This window comes from Chlorocebus sabaeus, chromosome 1 (assembly GCF_047675955.1).
Source record: "Chlorocebus sabaeus isolate Y175 chromosome 1, mChlSab1.0.hap1, whole genome shotgun sequence".
NCBI classification, from domain to species: domain Eukaryota; kingdom Metazoa; phylum Chordata; class Mammalia; order Primates; family Cercopithecidae; genus Chlorocebus; species Chlorocebus sabaeus.
In genome coordinates, this window is record NC_132904.1 from 96,492,951 (window position 1) to 96,512,417 (window position 19,467).

The 19,467-nt window shown below is 34.6% G+C and overlaps 1 protein-coding gene across 1 annotated transcript in view; it reads left to right on the forward strand.

The window, feature by feature from the left end:
- Positions 1-19,467, forward strand: part of CNTN5 (contactin 5) — a 1,322,079-nt gene that overhangs the window by 902,464 nt on the left and 400,148 nt on the right. Inside the window, exon 8 of the mRNA XM_038004871.2 lies at positions 12,827-13,030. Within this exon, the coding sequence (XP_037860799.2) occupies positions 12,827-13,030 (204 nt within the window). The remainder of the gene's footprint in view (positions 1-12,826; positions 13,031-19,467) is intronic.

Here is a 19,467-nt window from a genome sequence, read left to right on the forward strand (position 1 = left end):
GTGTGAAAATCCTCAATAAAATACTGGCAAACAGAATCCAGCAGCACATCAAAAAGCTTATCCACTAAAACCAAGTTGGCTTCATTCCTGGGATGTAAGGCTGGTTCAACATATGCAAATCAATAAGCATAATCCTTCACATAAACAGAGCCAATGATAAAAACCACATGATTGTCTTAATAGATGCAAAAAAAGACTTTGACAGAGTTCAACAGCCTTTCATGCTGAAAACTCTCAATCAACTAGGTACTGATGGAACATATCTCAAAATAGTAAGAACTATTTTGGACAAACCCGTAGGCAATATCATACTGAATCATATAAAAGCTGGAAGCATTCTTGAAAGCCAGTACAGGAGAAGGATGCCCTCTTTCACCACTCCTATTCAACATAGTATTGGAAGTTTTGGGCAGGGCAATCAGGCAGGAGAAGAAATAAAGGGTGTTCAAACAGGAAGAGAGAAAGTCAAATTGTCTGTATTTGCAGATGACATGATTGTATATTCATTTAGAAAACCCCTAATCTCAGCCCAAAACCTCCTTAAGCAGATAAACAACTTCAGCTAAGTCTCAGGATACAAAATCAGTGTTCAAAAATCGCAAACATTCCTATACACCAATAATATAGACAAGCAGAGAGCCAAATCATGAGTGAACTACCACTCACAATTGCTACAAGGAGAATAACATACCTGGGAATATGACTTACAAGGGACATGAAGGACCTCTTCAAGAACTGCAAACCACTGCTCAAGGGAATAAGACAGGACACAAATAAATGGAAATAATGCGACTCTTAAAACCTTGTTTGAGGCAGTAGTACTTGTACTTGGATTGTGTCCAAGCATGCAACTGGGCAGAGGAAGGTGGGAGTGCAGACTAGAGTCTAGGGAAATAACATGATGAAAGACACATAGATTTGAGAATCACCCAATTTAAAATGAAGCACTGATGATAGTGAAGAGTGGGTGATAGTATCGGATGGTTAAGAAAGAGATGGGTACAGGTATGACAGCAAACCAGACTATCACAGATTTTAAATTCTATGACAAAGAGTTCCATATCAGAGAGCCATTTAAGGACTATTAGTAGGCATGTGACATGTATAAAGAGTAAAAGTACTCCTAACCTGTAATTTGATATGAGATTGGAATACTGCAGAGCAACATATACTATAACATTTACAGATATTTTAGTTCTGCATAGTTGATGCTTTTTGCATGGTAAATCAGAACAAGAATAGAATATGGATGTATGACTGTCCTGCAAAGTCAAATGCCTCTTTTATATATATATATATATGTATTTTTAGGTAAGAGGTTATATTTCCTGAAGTTTTTTTAGAATGACTGCTAGGATAATTCTGCATAGAAGGTAAACACAGTAAAAATAAAACGTGTGTGTGTGTGTGTGTGTGTGTGTGTGTGTGTGTGTGTAGGCCAGAATTTTCAATAATAATGACATTTTGAGCATACTTACTATATACCTGAAATAATGATGTTAACACTTTTTTTTAATGATATTTCCCACAAAATCCTATGAGTTAGGTGTCACTATAATCATTTCACAGATGAAGAAACCGAACTGAAGAAGTCATATAAATAAGCTCAAGACCGCACAGCTGCTAGGTGATGGTGCAAATATTCAAGCATGTTTTTCATTGGTATAAAGGCATCTTTTTCCATAGTGCCACATTACCTTACACGCTCATTGAGTTGAGCCCCACGTGTCTCAGTTCTTCCACAGAGGTCCCAGCTGGAACAGGAATCCAAGCACTTAATACACATTTCATGTCACTTTACTATGATACAAATTGTGTTGCTAACACCAGTGTTCAAGTTTTTTATGTTTTCACTACAAAGAAGGCATAAGTACAAGCATGAAAAAAAAAATCTATCTTCTCACCCTGATCACTGTTTGACATAAAGTATCCAGGTTTTTCTTGATTTCCAGTTAAATAGTTTGTGTGCAGTCACAATTTCTTTGGGTGATCCCCACCAATAAAAATCTCTCAATCTCGTCTTTAACAGTCATCTCCTAAGTCAATGTTTTGTGAATAAATTTATTCACCTAACAACTGGTTTGTATTCTTGAAATTTTCAGTAATCCCTACAGATACACAGTTTTCCTATTCCCACAACTACAATATTGTATAAGTCTCCTGGGTTCCCAGAAAATTGTAGTATTTTTATTTAAGCTATAATAGTTTCTAGTCTTGAGATTTGGGAAAATATCACCAAGTCAATCACCAGAATTATTAATTAACCCACAAGCTAGGAACAGAGGCTTAGTGGGAAAAATACATTACGGAGCCCACACTTGTGGAGAATACACAAAACACATCTGAGTGATCGATACTGAACAAAGAAATCTGACTGAACACGTTTAGATTTTAAAAAGTCAATCTCCACTGCAACTTGAAATTAGAAAAACTGATAAAGACTGACAGTATGGGAATTGACCAAGGGAAAGCCAGTTTAGAACACCAAAGCCTAGAAGACTACTGGGCAAAAGAGAAAGAGAAAGGGGAAAAATAACTTAGGGAGAATCAACAATTTATCATTCCATTAAAACCTTTCATCCATCTATTCCATAGTATGTGTATTACATATATCTCTGATAGAACATGAATATTAGGTTCAAAACAATGGCCACTCAATTACTTTATGACAATTTTTTCCAAGGTACACTTTCTTTCTTATGTGTTCTTTAATTGTTTAAACCCCCTATTAGTACTAGACCTTATTATTTTACAGCTATGCAAATATCAAAATACATTTGCAAAAAATACGGTCTAGTAAGACATTATGATAAAGTCTACTTTGCAAATATATTTTGATGATAATTTGATGAAATTACATCAATTTCAAGATTATGAAATTAATGTAGATATAAACATAATTATAAAAACTAATATGTAAGTGCGATTTAACATGATTATGAAAATGAGTATATTTTAATCATAAATATGATATAAACCTGATTATAAATGTGATTATAAGATATGAACAAAATTATAAAAAATATAAACATGATTATAAAAATTAAAAATGATGTGATTTTACAGAGAAACCCCTTGTAGAATGAGAGAGAAAATGCGTTCTTAATAGTTTTTGTGCTTTTCATATTACTAGCATAACTCATACCACCTTTTCTACTTTTGAAAAAGAACTCAACTCAAAAAACCCCAGCTAAAACTTTCATGTTATGTGCATATGAATTAATAGTAATTTAAGATTTATTACAGTGATTACATATCAACAGAGATAAATATGTGTTTTATGATTAGGGTTTTTTTATTTTTATTTTTTTTGAAACAGGTGAGCCATAGACAAAAACCGTTGATGCAGAAAATAAACCATTTCAGTGCCTGTTGATAAATAGACAGTATCCACTGTTTCTACATGGTGCATGGCAATGTGACAAATAAATTACCTTCATTAAAGATTTGCATGAAGGATTAATGAGCATTAGTTAAGCCATAAAAGCACAAAGAACATTTTTGAAAAATTACGTTGAATATAAGAATAAGTTGAGGGGCAGACAATCTCGTTATAATAATTTATCTTACCTGAAGATTCTCTGTTGTACCTATATGATAAATGAACCCAAAAGCAACTCAAGTTCCATATTTAACACAGAAGATTTAGGCAATGCACAGCTCTAGAGGGTTTTGTCCTCTGTGACTCACCTACCTATAAGGGGGATAATTTATAAAACTCATATTTGTTTCTATTAATATTTAGACTGCAATAAATCTTCAAATTTTCACCATAAAATTTGCATAACATCAAATTAAAAGAAGTTAAAAATTTTTAAAAATTCATAGTGAAAAAATGTTGTGTTTGAAATATCTGCCTTATGAATTTTCTTTTGCTTTTAATTCATCGAGCTAAATTAAAATTTAATCATTCTTGTTACGTATAAATGACAATTATCTTTTGGATAAAAGGTAGTATTTTACTAAGTAAAACATAGGAATAGAAGAAAACTTTATTTTGCTAACCAAGGTCTTAATTTTCCTCCATTTGGAATATTGTCCAAGATTAAACCTGTCTACACATCAAGCACTGCCATCTTGTGGACTGCCATTGATTCCAGAAAATACAGGCTAATTTAAAAATTATTATCTGTGCGACTTTTCATGGTAAAATATTTGGACAACTCTGTAAATCCTAATGTAGACAGAGATGAGGAATAGTATCCTTGTTTGTAACTGTGCAATAATAAAACTTTTACATTTATGAACATCTGTATTTCAGGTATGCCGTGCTGGTATTTTGTAGTAGGTCTCTACCCAGCAGGCCACATTCTTACTGTTTTATATGGTTAAGACTTCTATGGAATTGTGACCGTGGTTTAATTACGGTGTGACTTAATGGTTAATAGAAATAATCACCAGCCTGCTTTTGTTCTGGACTGGTGAGTGAAATCTGGACACTGATCTAATTAGTCACTATTTCAAACATCAAACTTTTATTTGCAAAATTATATCCCATGTATATAAAACTCCATCTAGTAAATATTTGAAACCACGATTTACCAGGTTTCTTTTTCTCTTTTCAATAAAGATCAATGCTTTGTAGTAATTCTTAAGCAAGTTATTGGCAACTCTATATCTTAGTTTTCCCGTTTGTAAAATAAAGTTACCCATTCCTATGAGAATTAAATGAGTTGATACACATAGAACACATTGCATGGCATATTCTAAGTGCAGTACACATTTACTAGATTGTATTGGTGCTCCATCCAGACGTTCTCCACCCGATGCCTGCACACATCCAGCAACTGGTATGAAGATTGGCTGCTTCCTCTTCTCCAGAATATTTGCCACACCTGGAAAATCGTGCTTCCTGCCCTCACGGCACTCCACCTGCCCCACCCAGCAGCTAATAACTTACGGATACAGGGGAGAGGGTGCAAATAGCCTTTGCTGATACTCTTTGCCTTCTTTTGCCTCACTTAGCAATGCTGCAGTGAAGCTTGCATTTGAGAACCCCAAGTGAGATCAATCTGAAGCTAATCTCCAACAGGGACCACATCCTTGGTTAGCTTTATCATTTTTCTCCCTCATCTTACCTTGCTTCTCTTAATTTTTCCTCCTGGAAAAAATTTTGTTGAATCCTATTTGAGAGGCCTCTTCACTGACTCTATTTCTATAAACCCACTGTAAGACAATAAGTGTTTACTGTTGTTGTTGTTGCTGCTGCTGCTGCTGTTATGCACGCTGGTGTCCTGATTTAATGAAGGATAAATGCTGAGATTACTTTCGTCATGTCCAAAGTTGAACGGAGTCCGTGGAACGACTCCATAACCTTTCAGTAGTTCTCTCTATGTATGTTTTTTTAAGCTAACATTTTCACAAGTTTGATAAGCACATTAAGGTCATATGCTCTGGCAAGATTCTGGGGCACAAATAGTCTGTTATTGATTAGGGCAGGGATTTGTGGGCATTATCAATGAATTACGGGAAGCCAGGAGTGAATTCTTTTTAATGCAAAGTTGGAAACCTAAGCTAAGCTGAGTCTGTGCCACTGACTCTTGCACACTGTTGAGTAAATGCTGGCCCTAGACCTGCTAAGAGCTTACAGTACAATACAACGTAATTTAAAAACCCCTTAGCAAAGCAAGAAATTTAGGCTGCCTTTTGAAAAGGGTTAGCAATGACCTTTATATCTAGACACAGGACTCCTGGGATAAAAATGTCCTCCACACTGTGAAGTATTCCACAGAGAAAATAAAAATAGCTCCTGTCACCCAGTTGATATAATCACTTGAACACTAGAACCTGGAATTCCCTAGCTCAGACCTGCTTAAGTCGTGGATCATAAGATTTGCCAGTTTAGTACTGTTTCGATTATACGTATTCTTTTATTTATCTTATATTTTTCTAAAGGTGTTTTGAATTACATGCACGTAAAATATTTTCCTGTCTTGGTGACGTAATTATGAAGAACTCTGCTTCTTTTGAGTTTAGGTAACAAACATAATGAAAATACATGTCTCCAAAGCATAAAAAAGAAAATTATTACTTTGTTTTGTTCGACCAAGATAACTAAAATTTAATGTAATGATACAGACTACTTTGTTTTAAAGTAATTTCATTTTTAAAACATACAACAGGTATTATCTTTTGCATTCTTCACAATATCTTTTAAAATATCTTCATTCTGAGGCCGGGCACAGTGGCTCACTCTTGTAATCCCAACATTTTGGAAAGCCGAGGCGGGTGGATCACGAGTTCAGGAGATCGAGACCATCCTGGCTAACACGATGAAACTCGGTCTCTACTAAAAATACAAAAAAAAAAAAAAAAAAAAAAAACCAAAAAAAAAAAACAGCCGAGTGTGATGGTGGGTGCCTGTAGTCCCAGCTACTTGGGAGGCCGAGGCAGGAGAATGGCGTGAATCTGGTAGGCGGAGCTTTCAGTGAGCCAAGATCGCACCGCTGCACTCCAGCCTGGGCGACAGAGCGAGACTCCGTCTCAAAGGGGAAAAAGAAAACCTTGATTATTTCTCTTGGTACTAACCAAGACTCAGATAGCTTTATTCCATTGTAACTCTCAGGATCTTTGTCTCTGGTTGTATTTTTATAGATGAAACTTTTGGCGCATGGAAATTGAATCCAATTGTACGAGGTACAAGGTGAATTTGTATTCTACAAAACTGTGCTTTATACTAGATAGTTTATCCTGAGACAATAGCTCTCCTTATTGAGCAATTTCTGCATGTTGGACATTCATTTAAGTAACTTGTGTAATCCTCAGCATTACTATCATATAGACATTACTGTCCTATTTTATAAATACTGAAACTAAAGTTTAGGAAAATTAAATTACAATAATTAGAGAAGATTAATATAATGATAAAATATAGGCTTATAGTGAGGAGAGAAATGTTAATTTTCCCTCTGACTCTAATCAGCTGTAATTTTCTCCTGGTTCCTTCACCTATTTGAACCTCAGACCTTTGATGTTGAAGATGACTAAAATAATAATAACTATTTCTGTACATGAAATATTTCATTTAACTTGCACTTTATCCCATCAGTTTTAGTTTACAGATAAGAAGATTAATGCTTTAGCAAAATTAAATAGCTTTCCCAAAGGTCATGTAGTTGGTAGGTCATGCAACCATCTTTGAATGCCTGGTCTCTGTGATTTTGTAGTCCATGGTCTTACTCACTCACAGTGCTAACTTCTAATGTGTCTGTGTGTGATAGGGAAAGTGGGGGGCACATACTAAGGGAAGAACTAGGTTAAAAAAAAAAAAAAAACATGAAAAGTGTGTGACTCATGGTAAACTGTTATGCTGTTTTTTTTTTTCCCAGGTCTATCTGGTATTTTCATAATATCCCCAACTGTGCTTTGCATATTTCATTACTACTAGTTGATATCCCAGTTGCCTTGACCTCAGCTCCCACCCCACATGTAGGAGCCAAAATGATTTTTCTGTTTGATCCATTAAATAACTTGAGCTGCCAATCAGCTTCCTCAACAAAATATCAATAAGCATGCTCAATCAGAGGCAGACAATTGGTCATCCATGAGGCTATTAACCTCTGATAAGGATTGTACTACCTAAAAATTTAATATTCCTCACCTCTAAGATTTCATCTAAGTTCCCTAATAGAATAAATCATGAAAACACTTCATAGTACCTTTGTAAAAATGATCCTTTTCTCTTTTGCTCATTCACAGTACATTCCAGATTTTTAAACTGTCTATATTACTATAACAAATAGGGACTCAGTGTCTCTATTTCGGCCAACATTAAGCATCCTATTTGACTCATATTCTCAAAGCCAGAACAAGCCAATTTAGATCTTAGGAAATTTGTAATGAAGTTTATTATGTGAAAATAAATCCACTCTTGTTCTTGAAATTTAAAGAGTTTTATATAAATAGATTATAGATATATTTCTATCTCAACTATGCATTTATTCACCAAATATTTATGGAGCAACTACATACCAAGTATCCTGTTGAGTTTTAAAAATATAATGATGAAGAAGGTAGATTCAGCAAGAGTAATTGACATGGCTAATAGTGACATTTTCTGTTTCAATTAAGGTACACATCAGCAATGGAAAAATATATTTCCCACCAATTTCAGGTTGTCCCTTATGCTCAGTAGTAATTAATAATTAAGTGGACAGTTCTCTACAGTTTCTATCATAATGTCATTAATTCAGAATCCAAAGCGGTAGGATTGGGTACAAACTTTCAAAAAAGAAAATAATTGTAGTGACAATTTTTAAAACCCTATTTTTCTCCAGGAACTTACTAAATTATCCTATTTAATTATCTTCACTTCAATTAAGTCACCATGAAAGAGAGGAGATGGGTCATAATGGATGATAGAATTATGAAAATAAATATGATTAAAAGACAATTTGTAAATATTAAAATCCTCCTGACATGTACTCTACCAGGAAGCATCACTAAAAATTAATACAAGATACAGAAAATAAATAAATGAAAAACTTGAACTATTTAAAAAATAAACTAAAAGTTACATGTCTTCTACTTATTTGATTTGGGGTCTAACTCTATCATCCAGGCTGGAGCACAGCAGCACAGTCACAGCTTATGGCAACTTTGAACTCCTGGCCTCAAGCTATCCTCTCACCTCAGCCTCCCGTAAAGCAGGGATTACAGGCATGGGCTGCTGTGCCTGAACAAATGTTATATTTTAATAATAAAGAAGTTATGATTTTTGGCAGATAAAACATTAAATCTCATATTATAGAAATAACAAAAACAATTAGGGATTTTGGTAAATAAGGCCTGTTGACTGAGAATCTTACCATAAAGTTAAGCATTTTATAGAGATAGGGAAGCTTCTGATTTTTAAGTTCTTTTTCTTTCTGTACTTATAGGGATAAAGAAAATAGACTCCCAGGGAGAGTTGCATTATTAATTGGGTCATTGAACAACTCAGATGCTATATCCATTGTGTTCTCTCCGAATTCTTTGGCCCAAAGCCTCTGATGTGTACACACTTTATTAGAAAAAAGAATGGTTATTTCCCAACATGTAGTTATATTAAAGAATGTTGAATCACATGTGATTACTCACTGAAATTGTTTTCAAAGACTTCAGAGGGTCCAGTATGCAGTTTCATTCCCCTTTTTCAAACTTTTTTGTTGTTGTTAATGGCACTTCTGTTAAGAGAAATGAGCATCATTGCCCACGTGTGTACTCCTGTTTTTATGCACTCTGTAGTTGTGGAAATATATCACTTAAATAATCATCTTATTTGTCAGGGGAGCAAAGAGAAGATCCTGTGTTTATTGACACTGAATCAATTGCAGCAGTGGCATAGAAAGTCTGCAATAGTTGAATCCATAAAATCTGGACATTCAGTTAGGGCTGGAGACAGCTGACCTGGAAATGTTCTCACTACCAAAATTTAGAAATGATGACTGAAATAAAGCAAAGATAATTTCAATATGTAGCTGATCTCACAAGAAAGAAAAGGAAATCCCCAAGTAGCAGAAACAAATAAGAACTAAAATCCAAAGCATACTCTGTGATGTTAACCCTGAGGAGATCTTAGAAGCAAGGTACATTTTTCACATGTTACAGAAGTAGACCCTAAAGTCTAAAAGCTAAAGGATGAATGATCATGCCAGGGCAAAGGACAAGTCCTTGGGTCTGCTTGAGAATGGAAGTTGAATAGCAATGTCTGCCCAAGTCAGACCACAGATGGAATGACTTGTTGGTTCAGAGTAGAAGACAAAAATTCTCCAATGAGAAGCCAAAAGCCTACGCCGCACATGGATTTGTGTCCCAAATGTATATTACTATATAATATCAAAAATACCTGATTGAAATTTAGCATAAACATTGATCCTTCTGTTGCAATTGCTTTTGGTGTTTGAGTCATGAAGTCTTTGCCCATGCTTACATCCTGGATGATATTGCCTAGGCTTTCTTCTAGGGGTTTTTATGGCTTTAGGTCTTACATCTAAGTCTTTAATCCACGTTGAGTTAATGTTTTAATAAGGTGTAAGGAAGGGGTCCAGTTTGAGCTTTCTGCATGTGGCTAGCCAGTTTTCCCAACACCATTTTGTATACCTATATAACACACCTGAATGTTCTGTACATGTTTCCCATAACTTAAAGTATAATAATAAAGAAAGCAAACTACATAGAACAATTGGGGAAAAATTGATCTCAAGTAGGATTTGTGCAAAAGCATTCTCGAGGAAGACTTTCATAACGTAGATGCACAGGATATCTCAAAGTGGTCACTGTCTGCTGATATAGGGATTACTCACTGAAGAATCACACCAATAACTTCTAAAACATTTTAGTTGCTTTAGGTCACCATACCATTAGAAAAAAAGAGCCTTAAAAAATGGGAAAATCATAGTTGACCACCTAATATCAGTATCTTCTGAAATGAATGCCACTACTACTAAATTTTTACCACTTAATAGATAAGCATGCATTCAATTATTTTTAAGGGCCAGGCACAGTTGGTATGGAAGAAAGTGACATATAAAGCTAAAGACTGTGGCACCAGAGCCAAGTATACTTTACTATTTCCCTGAAATATTTTGTAGTTCTCAGATTACAATATAATACTAAAATTAATTATAGACTTTTTATGATTACTTTGAAGACAGTATTAAATAAATGTGAATAAATAATGGAAAACCTTATAGGAGAAAGTAAAGAGGAATGTTAAAAGGTGTTTAGCTCAGTTCAATATTTTCATTTTTGGCACTGGCAGATAATCCACTGCAAACTGAGGTTGTCAGCTCTTCTATTGTGTGGTATTTCTACTTTTTATACTTTTTGGAATTATGAAATGCTTCACTACATTAAACTGAAAACTTATTTGAAGAACTAAATAAGCATTTTTGAGTCTCCAAATACTTACCCGTCTGTAAAATCTGAGAAAATGCCAATTTTGTGTAAATATTTTTCTCCTAGTCTAAAATTACTAAACATTAATTCAACAAATATCAGTGTAACAGAAACAGTATTTTTGAATTTAATGAATGATTACCTGTAATTGTTAGTTGCTTTCATTTTTCTGAAACTTTAAGTAATATAAACCAAAAACTCAGAAAACCGTTATTTTATATTAGATTTTAGTAAAATAATTAAAAAAAAGATTTTAGTAAAATGTAATATAAAATAAATACATATTAAAATATATGAATTAAGTGTGAATGACAAGTAACACTTTCATTATAGCAATTAAGGGAATTCACATTGTTAAATGTGAGAAAGCTTTGAATTTAGAGTCTAGTTGAGCTCTATGAGAACAAGTGGAAGTATTTCAGTTATACTTTAGGGAGTTCCTTCGAGTAAAGTAATATGGATATTTTAAATAAATTGTTAATAAAATATTAAATGTACTGAAGGCTGCCAACTGGGTGTCGGTAACTGTAAAAAATGCTTTTCTTTATAAAACAATTGTTAAGATATTTGATTTTGTATCTGTATATTGTAATTACGCATTAATGCAATATAATATTTCAAAATTCTCAGGCTTCTGCTAGAACTATAACATATAATTTTATTTATTTATTTATTTATTCATTTATTTATTTATTTATTTATTTTTTGAGTTGATATCTCACTCTGCCACCCTGGCTGAAGTGCAGTGGTATGATCTCAGCTCACTGCAAGCTCCACCTCTCGAGTTCATGCCATTCTCCTGACTCAGCCTCCTGAGTGGCTGGGACTACAGGTGCCCGCCACAACACCCAGCTAATTTTTTTGTATTTTTAGTAGAGACAGGTTTTCACCTTGTTAACCAGAATAATCTCAATCTCCTGACCTCGTGATCCGCCCGCCTCGGCCTCCCAAAGTGCTGGGATTACAGGCGTGAGCCACGGCGCCCAGCCGATATAATTTTTTTTAATAATAAATATTAGCAAAATCTTGCTTAGAATCAATGTTCATCTCATCATTGGAATTCTGTTGAAAACAGCCCTGAAAATATTTAAGTATCCACTATTCCTTCAGACTTGTTTTATATCCTCTTAACTGTTTTTCTTATATTTAAATGGTGCACGCAGAAGGAGCTCCTAACGTGGTAATTTTTGGTTAGGGTAGGATGATAACAGAAATGTTACTTTTCATGTTTTATGAATGCATATTATTCGTTAAGCTCTTAGGTGCATTGTCTTGTTTGAAGCTTATGAAGTACATAATATTATTCTAACTATATGAATTTTAAAAATGAACCTCAAAAAGTTAGTTAAATACTGGCTCAATTTAGACCATCACTAAGTAGTAGAGTCAGAATTTGATGATACTGTCTCTGAAAGTCCCAGTGAACTTAAGCTTAATTTAGAAATTAAACTAAGTTACAAAATGGGATGTGTGTAGAGGAGAACATTTGGACAGAAGACATGTAGTTTGCCTTTGTTTGATAAGTTTTATTGCTTAAGTGCCCCATCTCATACCTTCTTTACAATAAGGTCTGTATCTCCATTTTCCTATTCTACATTGTTTCATAGGTTTGGGTAAATTTTCTTCATTAAATTGATCTTTGAGAATGGGGAATTGTCTCTTCTCTTTCTGTTTTCAGGTTATCATAGTTCTGAGTACCTAAAACATGTTCAATACACATTGGAATTGAAAGAATAAATAAATGAGTCAAGTTCAGACATCCTAAGAAATATTTCAGATCTCACCATAGTCATTAACAATAATCCTTTGAATATAAAATACTAAATTATATAGCTCCATGGATCAAATATGTGTGAGCTTGCAATATATCTCAGGCTTTGTTGTTTGAACTTTTTCTGTTAATGAAAAAATCAAAGTCTTTCATTGACCAAATTTTGTGTATTTTCAGAGATCATCTATAGCTGGGTATTTAATGAGTTCCCTTCCTTTGTGGCGGAAGACAGCCGGCGGTTCATTTCCCAGGAGACAGGCAACCTTTATATTTCTAAAGTCCAAACATCAGATGTTGGCAGCTATATTTGTCTGGTGAAAAACACAGTGACGAATGCTAGAGTCCTTAGTCCTCCAACGCCACTCACTCTACGTAATGATGGTAAGTTGCTTGGCCCATTAAAAAGGTCAGCCAACTCTAATTTGGAAAATAAAGATGTATTAATGTGTATGTGTTTTTTTTAAGAACTGGAACTTACAAATAAAATAAAAAGACATTTGCCATATTTAGAAACTACATTTTTAGGCCATATTTATACATACCTTAGAATAAAAATTTTGACATAAGAAAGTGATGATCCATGGATGAGAAATATTCACCATAATGCTACTGTAATGCCAGAAAACAAGAAAGAATCTGCAAAAAAGAACCATAAAAAATACTCCACAGTTCTTTCCTTTGCTCTTGAGTGCCTCTGTATAGCATATGTGTATGAATTGAAAGCATTTTATGGATCCACTTTTCATTACATTTTTATTTTAGCTGCGTTCAAATTGAATGTTCAGGTTTTAATACTTCATGGTATAGTTATAATTGTTATTATTACTTTTCTAATAATAGGAGCAGTTGGAACTTTAACTTTTAAGTGCAAATCAGGCAGAAGTGATGACTCTATAATTATAGGTATTGCCATCTATCCAAAGTATCTTCAAATTTAAACACCTCATTTGTATTTACAGACATTTACAGTTAAGCGTTGCATTAAAGAAGTCAAGCATTATATTATCATTGATATATGATGTGCAGTTTGCTCTGTCATGCAGTAAAAAAAAATCTGCGAAGCTGTTATTAAGAAGTAAGCTTGAGAAACCTGATTGATTGTGAAGCTTAAAAAGTAATCTATTTAAGTGCTGTTTTATCATATGTTTGTTTTTAGAATATATGCTGCTGGAATGTATGACCAGAGCTATATCACAAGATTTTTGCTTACCACTTAGTTTATTATACACTTTGTTGTTTATATATGTGTGTGTGTATAAATACGTTGATATGTATGTATGTAAACATTTAAATATGTATATGTAAACAACACAGTCTATGAAACTTCATGAACTGTGAAGTATGTTGTACATACATATATAGATAGAGATACACACTATTTTATATATATATATGTATATATAGTAGTAACAACTCTGTCAAGTAAAGGGTAAAAACGTCATATTCATTTTAAAGAAGAGAAAGCCAGTATTAAGGAAATGATGAAAATTGGTAAAGACCTCACAGTTAAGTAATGACATGGAGAACCAGGTAGGAAAAAAAATGGTGACTTGGAAACCAATTCACGGGCTACTAAAACTAATCAGCCAAGAGGTGATAAATGACTGAACAAAAGCAGTGATGGTAGCACTGGAGGACAGGAAACATAACTGGGATATTAAGAAGGTAGGATTACCAGCATTTGATAATTAATGAATTACAGGCTTTGGAGTAGGAGGAGGCTAGCATATAAAACAATTTCAAGGCTTTAGCATAGTTCATTGAATGGGCGATGATTCTCTTCACCAGAAAAGAACACAGCTGAAAAAATACAGAAGCAGATAAAAATGAGGAATTCAGTTTTCAATATGAGATACAGGGTACACGGGAAATCCATGAGGAAATTGACAATAGGTAATCAGATATCTGTTCCTAATACCCATAAGAGAGAGCTGGGCTACCGAAAGAGATTTAAAAGTCATCATTGTGTATTACATCACTGTGGAATACTGTTTATATATTTTGCCAACTACAAGATTATGTAGGAGGGTCTACAGATTGAAAATAAAAAAGAAATGCAGTTTTACAGTTTATGTAATTAAAAGTCTTGAATTAATTTTCTGTAAGCCATTTCTCTAAAACTTCTGAGCCCTTTTCTCCCTGATTTCTTAAGAAGTGAATGCATTCTTATCTGAAAAGTGTAACTTTTTTTGGCTAACAATTAATTCCATTTTCACTGTCCATCTGTATAATAATACTTTATATTTGAATAGTACCTGAGCTTGAAGAGGCTCTTCCACCTTCTTTTCACACCAGAGACCTCTTTCTATACATTGCCTGCCCATCACAAGGGAGAGTAGCACGTGTGTAAGTCAATGTCCATGTGGAAGAGTCTTGCACTTTTGTTTCACGGCCCAGATATATCACTTAACTTTACCTTCTACCTTCCATGGGCAAACATTTCAGGAATAATCATTTGCTGATATTTAAATCACTTTGTCTCTGTGTCTTCTGTTGCCCTTGTTTGGCAAAACCCCAACTCCAATGAGCTCAATTAAACTCTACTCTGTGACTGCCTTGAGATTCTGAAAGCTATCTGAAAAGTTTACACCCACCAGGGTTTCATGATCATCAGTTTCAAGTGGGCTATCAACATTGCCATTCAATCCCACCAAGTTTCTGTGGATGGCTTAAGTTGCTACTCCCCCTCCCAAATTTTTGGAAACTTCTCAGCTTTCCTTAGACTGGATTGCCTCACGACCGCTGCTTCACAAAAACTATGTACCTTATTAAATCATCTTTCTACTAAAAAAATTTAAATCTAACTGCATCTCCATCTGCATTGTTATCTCCCATCCTATTTCAATAGAGATAGTATACTCTCCATCCTCCTATTACAACCAATTCCTCCTTCCTGTGCTATTGAGAATCATTCCCTATGGCCTTTCAGAAAATTGCTCTGTAAGTCGTTGCTTCTTATATAACAAAATGCTATGTCAGTAAACCAATACTGTTTTGGTCGCTATATTAATTGAAGTGACTGCAGCAGTTGACATTGTTGACACTTTTTTCTTTTACAAATGTCTGTATTTTCAAAAAGTCATTATTTGAGAAGTACTGTATAGAAGGCTCAATAAAACAAGAATAAATCAATAAAATAAAACTTATTTTAAGGTTGACATTTAACAAAAAAACAGGTGGTAAGCATCTGCTAAATTTCTATTACATCATTCAGTAACAGTCTTATTTTTTACCAGAGAAGCTACAAAATTTACATTTTTTTTTTCTATAACTTACCTAAGGGTATTGCTTTCTTGGCTTTTGTTTGTCCATTTGTTTTAAGTCAAAGTAACACATCCATATTGAATGAATGTAGTGACATAGAAAAACAAAACAAAACAAAACCCAGAAAATCCTACTCACCTCTCCCTGACATTAAATCTCACTCTGGAGAGCCAAACTTCTAACTTCCCTTTTATGTTGTTGTTGTTCCATAATGTTCTCATAAAATGCTAGAAAATATCTATGCATTTTGGTTAATCAAGTTTAAACAATAACTGTTTATTCCTTCATTTGATAAGTATGCATAAGTTTCTTCCTTCGTCTAGTTTAATATGCATTTTTAAGTTTACTGTTGCTTATCTTTTAAACTTTAATAATATACTTAAATTTCTACTGTCCTTTTAACTCTTGAATCTTTAATTCAAGAGTCATGAAATGACTTAATTTTATGTCAGGACATAATTTTATGTCATGAAATGAGGATAATTTTATTCCTACTTTTTCCTTCATCTTTCCTAAGCTACTTTTATGTTCTTTTTTCTTCTACTTATATTTTGGCAATTCTGTCCAGCAAATACAATCATATATTCTATACTTCTTCTTAGACTAACTCTATAATCTGGAAAATCAATAAATATCTACAGATTATTACTATATAATTATCATTTAATGTGATATTTTTCCAGGTTTTTAAGCCACTTTCTAGACATGTATACTATACTGGATGTGTTTTTCACAGTAACTGAAACTTTGTATTAAATATAACCTAAAGAAAAATAAGGCTAATACCATTAATAAGAATGTAATATAATTTGGATGTAGTGTTTCTTAAAGTTCTGCTGCACAAAACCAATTAATATTTTGGATAACAGTGTTCAGATATGAACATGAGTCACTACAGTGAAAATTGTATTGAAGACATTGGTGTGGTTAAGAAAGCATGGGGAGACAGTATGAAATGAGAAGAGAAGTGAGCTTAAGGTCAATCCTTGACTAATCTACATTACATTAGGAGGGTAAATAATGAAAATCCCACAAAATATAATGAGGAGAAGGTAGAGAGATAATAAGATAATAGGAAAAACAGTAGAACAGGCCAGGCACTGTGGCTCATGCCTGTAATCCTAGCATTTTGGGCGGCCGTAGCAGGCAGATCATCTGAGATCAGGAGTTTGAGACCACGCTGGCCAACATGGAGAAACCCTGTCTCTACTGAAAAACTACAAAAATTAGCCAGGTGTGGTGGTGCATCCCTATAGCCCCAGCTACCTGGGAGGCTGAGACAGGAGAATCACTGGAACCCGGAAGAAGGAGGCTGCAGTGAGCCGAGATTGCACCACTGCACTCCAGCCCGGGCAACAGAGCGAGACTCTGTCTCAAAAAAACAAAAACCAAAGCAGTTGAATATGATGTCAAGGAAGCCAAGGGAAATAAGGGTCTCAATAAGAAGTGGACATGTAGCTCAACAGGGTGGATTGGATGCATGCATTTGCTACCTGTCACCCTTCTTATACCTTACAAAAATAAATCTATATTTTCACTAAGAATGCTGAAGGAGAGGAAGAGCATCACCAAGTGAGACATTTCAATATATTTCTGAAAGAATAAGAAAGGATTGAGTTAACGTATTAAAGAAGTGGAGAAAACTAAAATACAGAATGAAGTATAAGGAGTCTAAAGAAAGGGTCGAGGACCATATGCCCAATGGAAGCTTGAAGACATTCTGAAATCAAAGTTAGCACTAAGAACAGATGTAAGAAATGGGACTCAATAAAGGAGATTGAAGACATAGACATTGAACAACTATTTCAATAAAATGTTAGACACCTTTTCCTTCTCTATCTCTATATGCAAAAAGTCCAAAGACTCATCTCTTAATAATATGAATGAGCTTTCCATGGAAAGCTAAAGTTTTGTTTTTTTTTTTTTTTTTATTTTATTTTTTTTAATTTATTTATTATTATTAAACTTCAAGTTGTAGGGTAGATGTGCACAACGTGCAGGTTTGCTACATATGTATACTTGTGCCATCTTGCTGTGCTGCACCCATCAACTCGTCATTTACATCAGGTATAACTCCCAATGCAATCCCTCCCCCCTCCCCCCTCCCCATGATAGGCCCCGGTGTGTGATGTTCCCCTTCCCGAGTCCAAGTGATCTCATTGTTCAGTTCCCACCTATGAGTGAGAACATGCGGTGTTTGGTTTTCTGTTCTTGTGATAGTTTGCTAAGAATGATGGTTTCCAGCTGCATCCATGTCCCTACAAAGGACACAAACTCATCCTTTTTTATGGCTGCATAGTATTCCATGGTGTATATGTGCCACATTTTCTTAATCCAATCTGTCACTGATGGACATTTGGGTTGATTCCAAGTCTTTGCTATTGTGAATAGTGCTGCAATAAACATACGTGTGCATGTGTCCTTATAGCAGCATAATTTATAATCCTTTGGGTATATACCCAGTAATGGGATGGCTGGGTCATATGGTACATCTAGTTCTAGATCCTTGAGGAATCGCCATACTGTTTTCCATAATGGTTGAACTAGTTTACACTCCCACCAACAGTGTAAAAGTGTTCCTATTTCTCCACATCCTCTCCAGCACCTGTTGTTTCCTGACTTTTGAATGATCGCCATTCTAACTGGTGTGAGATGGTATCTCATTGTGGTTTTGATTTGCATTTCTCTGATGGCCAGTGATGATGAGCATTTTTTCATGTGTCTGTTGGCTGTATGAATGTCTTCTTTTGAGAAATGTCTGTTCATATCCTTTGCCCACTTTTGGATGGGGTTGTTTGTTTTTTTCTTGTAAATTTGTTTGAGTTCTTTGTAGGTTCTGGATATTAGCCCTTTGTCAGATGAGTAGATTGCAAAAATTTTCTCCCATTCTGTAGGTTGCCTGTTCACTCTGATGGTAGTTTCTTTTGCTGTGCAGAAGCTCTTTAGTTTGATGAGATCCCATTTGTCAATTTTGGCTTTTGCTGCCGTTGCTTTTGGCATTTTAGACATGAAGTCTTTGCCCATGCCTATGTCCTGAATGGTACTACCTAGGTTTTCTTCTAGGATTTTTATGGTATTAGGTCTAACATTTAAGTCTCTAATCCATCTTGAATTAATTTTCGTATAAGGAGTAAGGAAAGGATCCAGTTTCAGCTTTCTACTTATGGCTAGCCAGTTTTCCCAGCACCATTTATTAAATAGGGAATCCTTTCCCCATTTCTTGTTTCTCTCAGGTTTGTCAAAGATCAGATGGCTGTAGATGTGTGGTATTATTTCTGAGGACTCTGTTCTGTTCCATTGGTCTATATCTCTGTTTTGGTACCAGTACCATGCTGTTTTGGTTACTGTAGCCTTGTAGTATAGTTTGAAGTCAGGTAGCGTGATGCCTCCAGCTTTGTTCTTTTGACTTAGGATTGTCTTGGAGATGCGGGCTCTTTTTTGGTTCCATATGAACTTTAAAGCAGTTTTTTCCAATTCTGTGAAGAAGCTCATTGGTAGCTTGATGGGGATGGCATTGAATCTATAAATTACCTTGGGCAGTATGGCCATTTTCA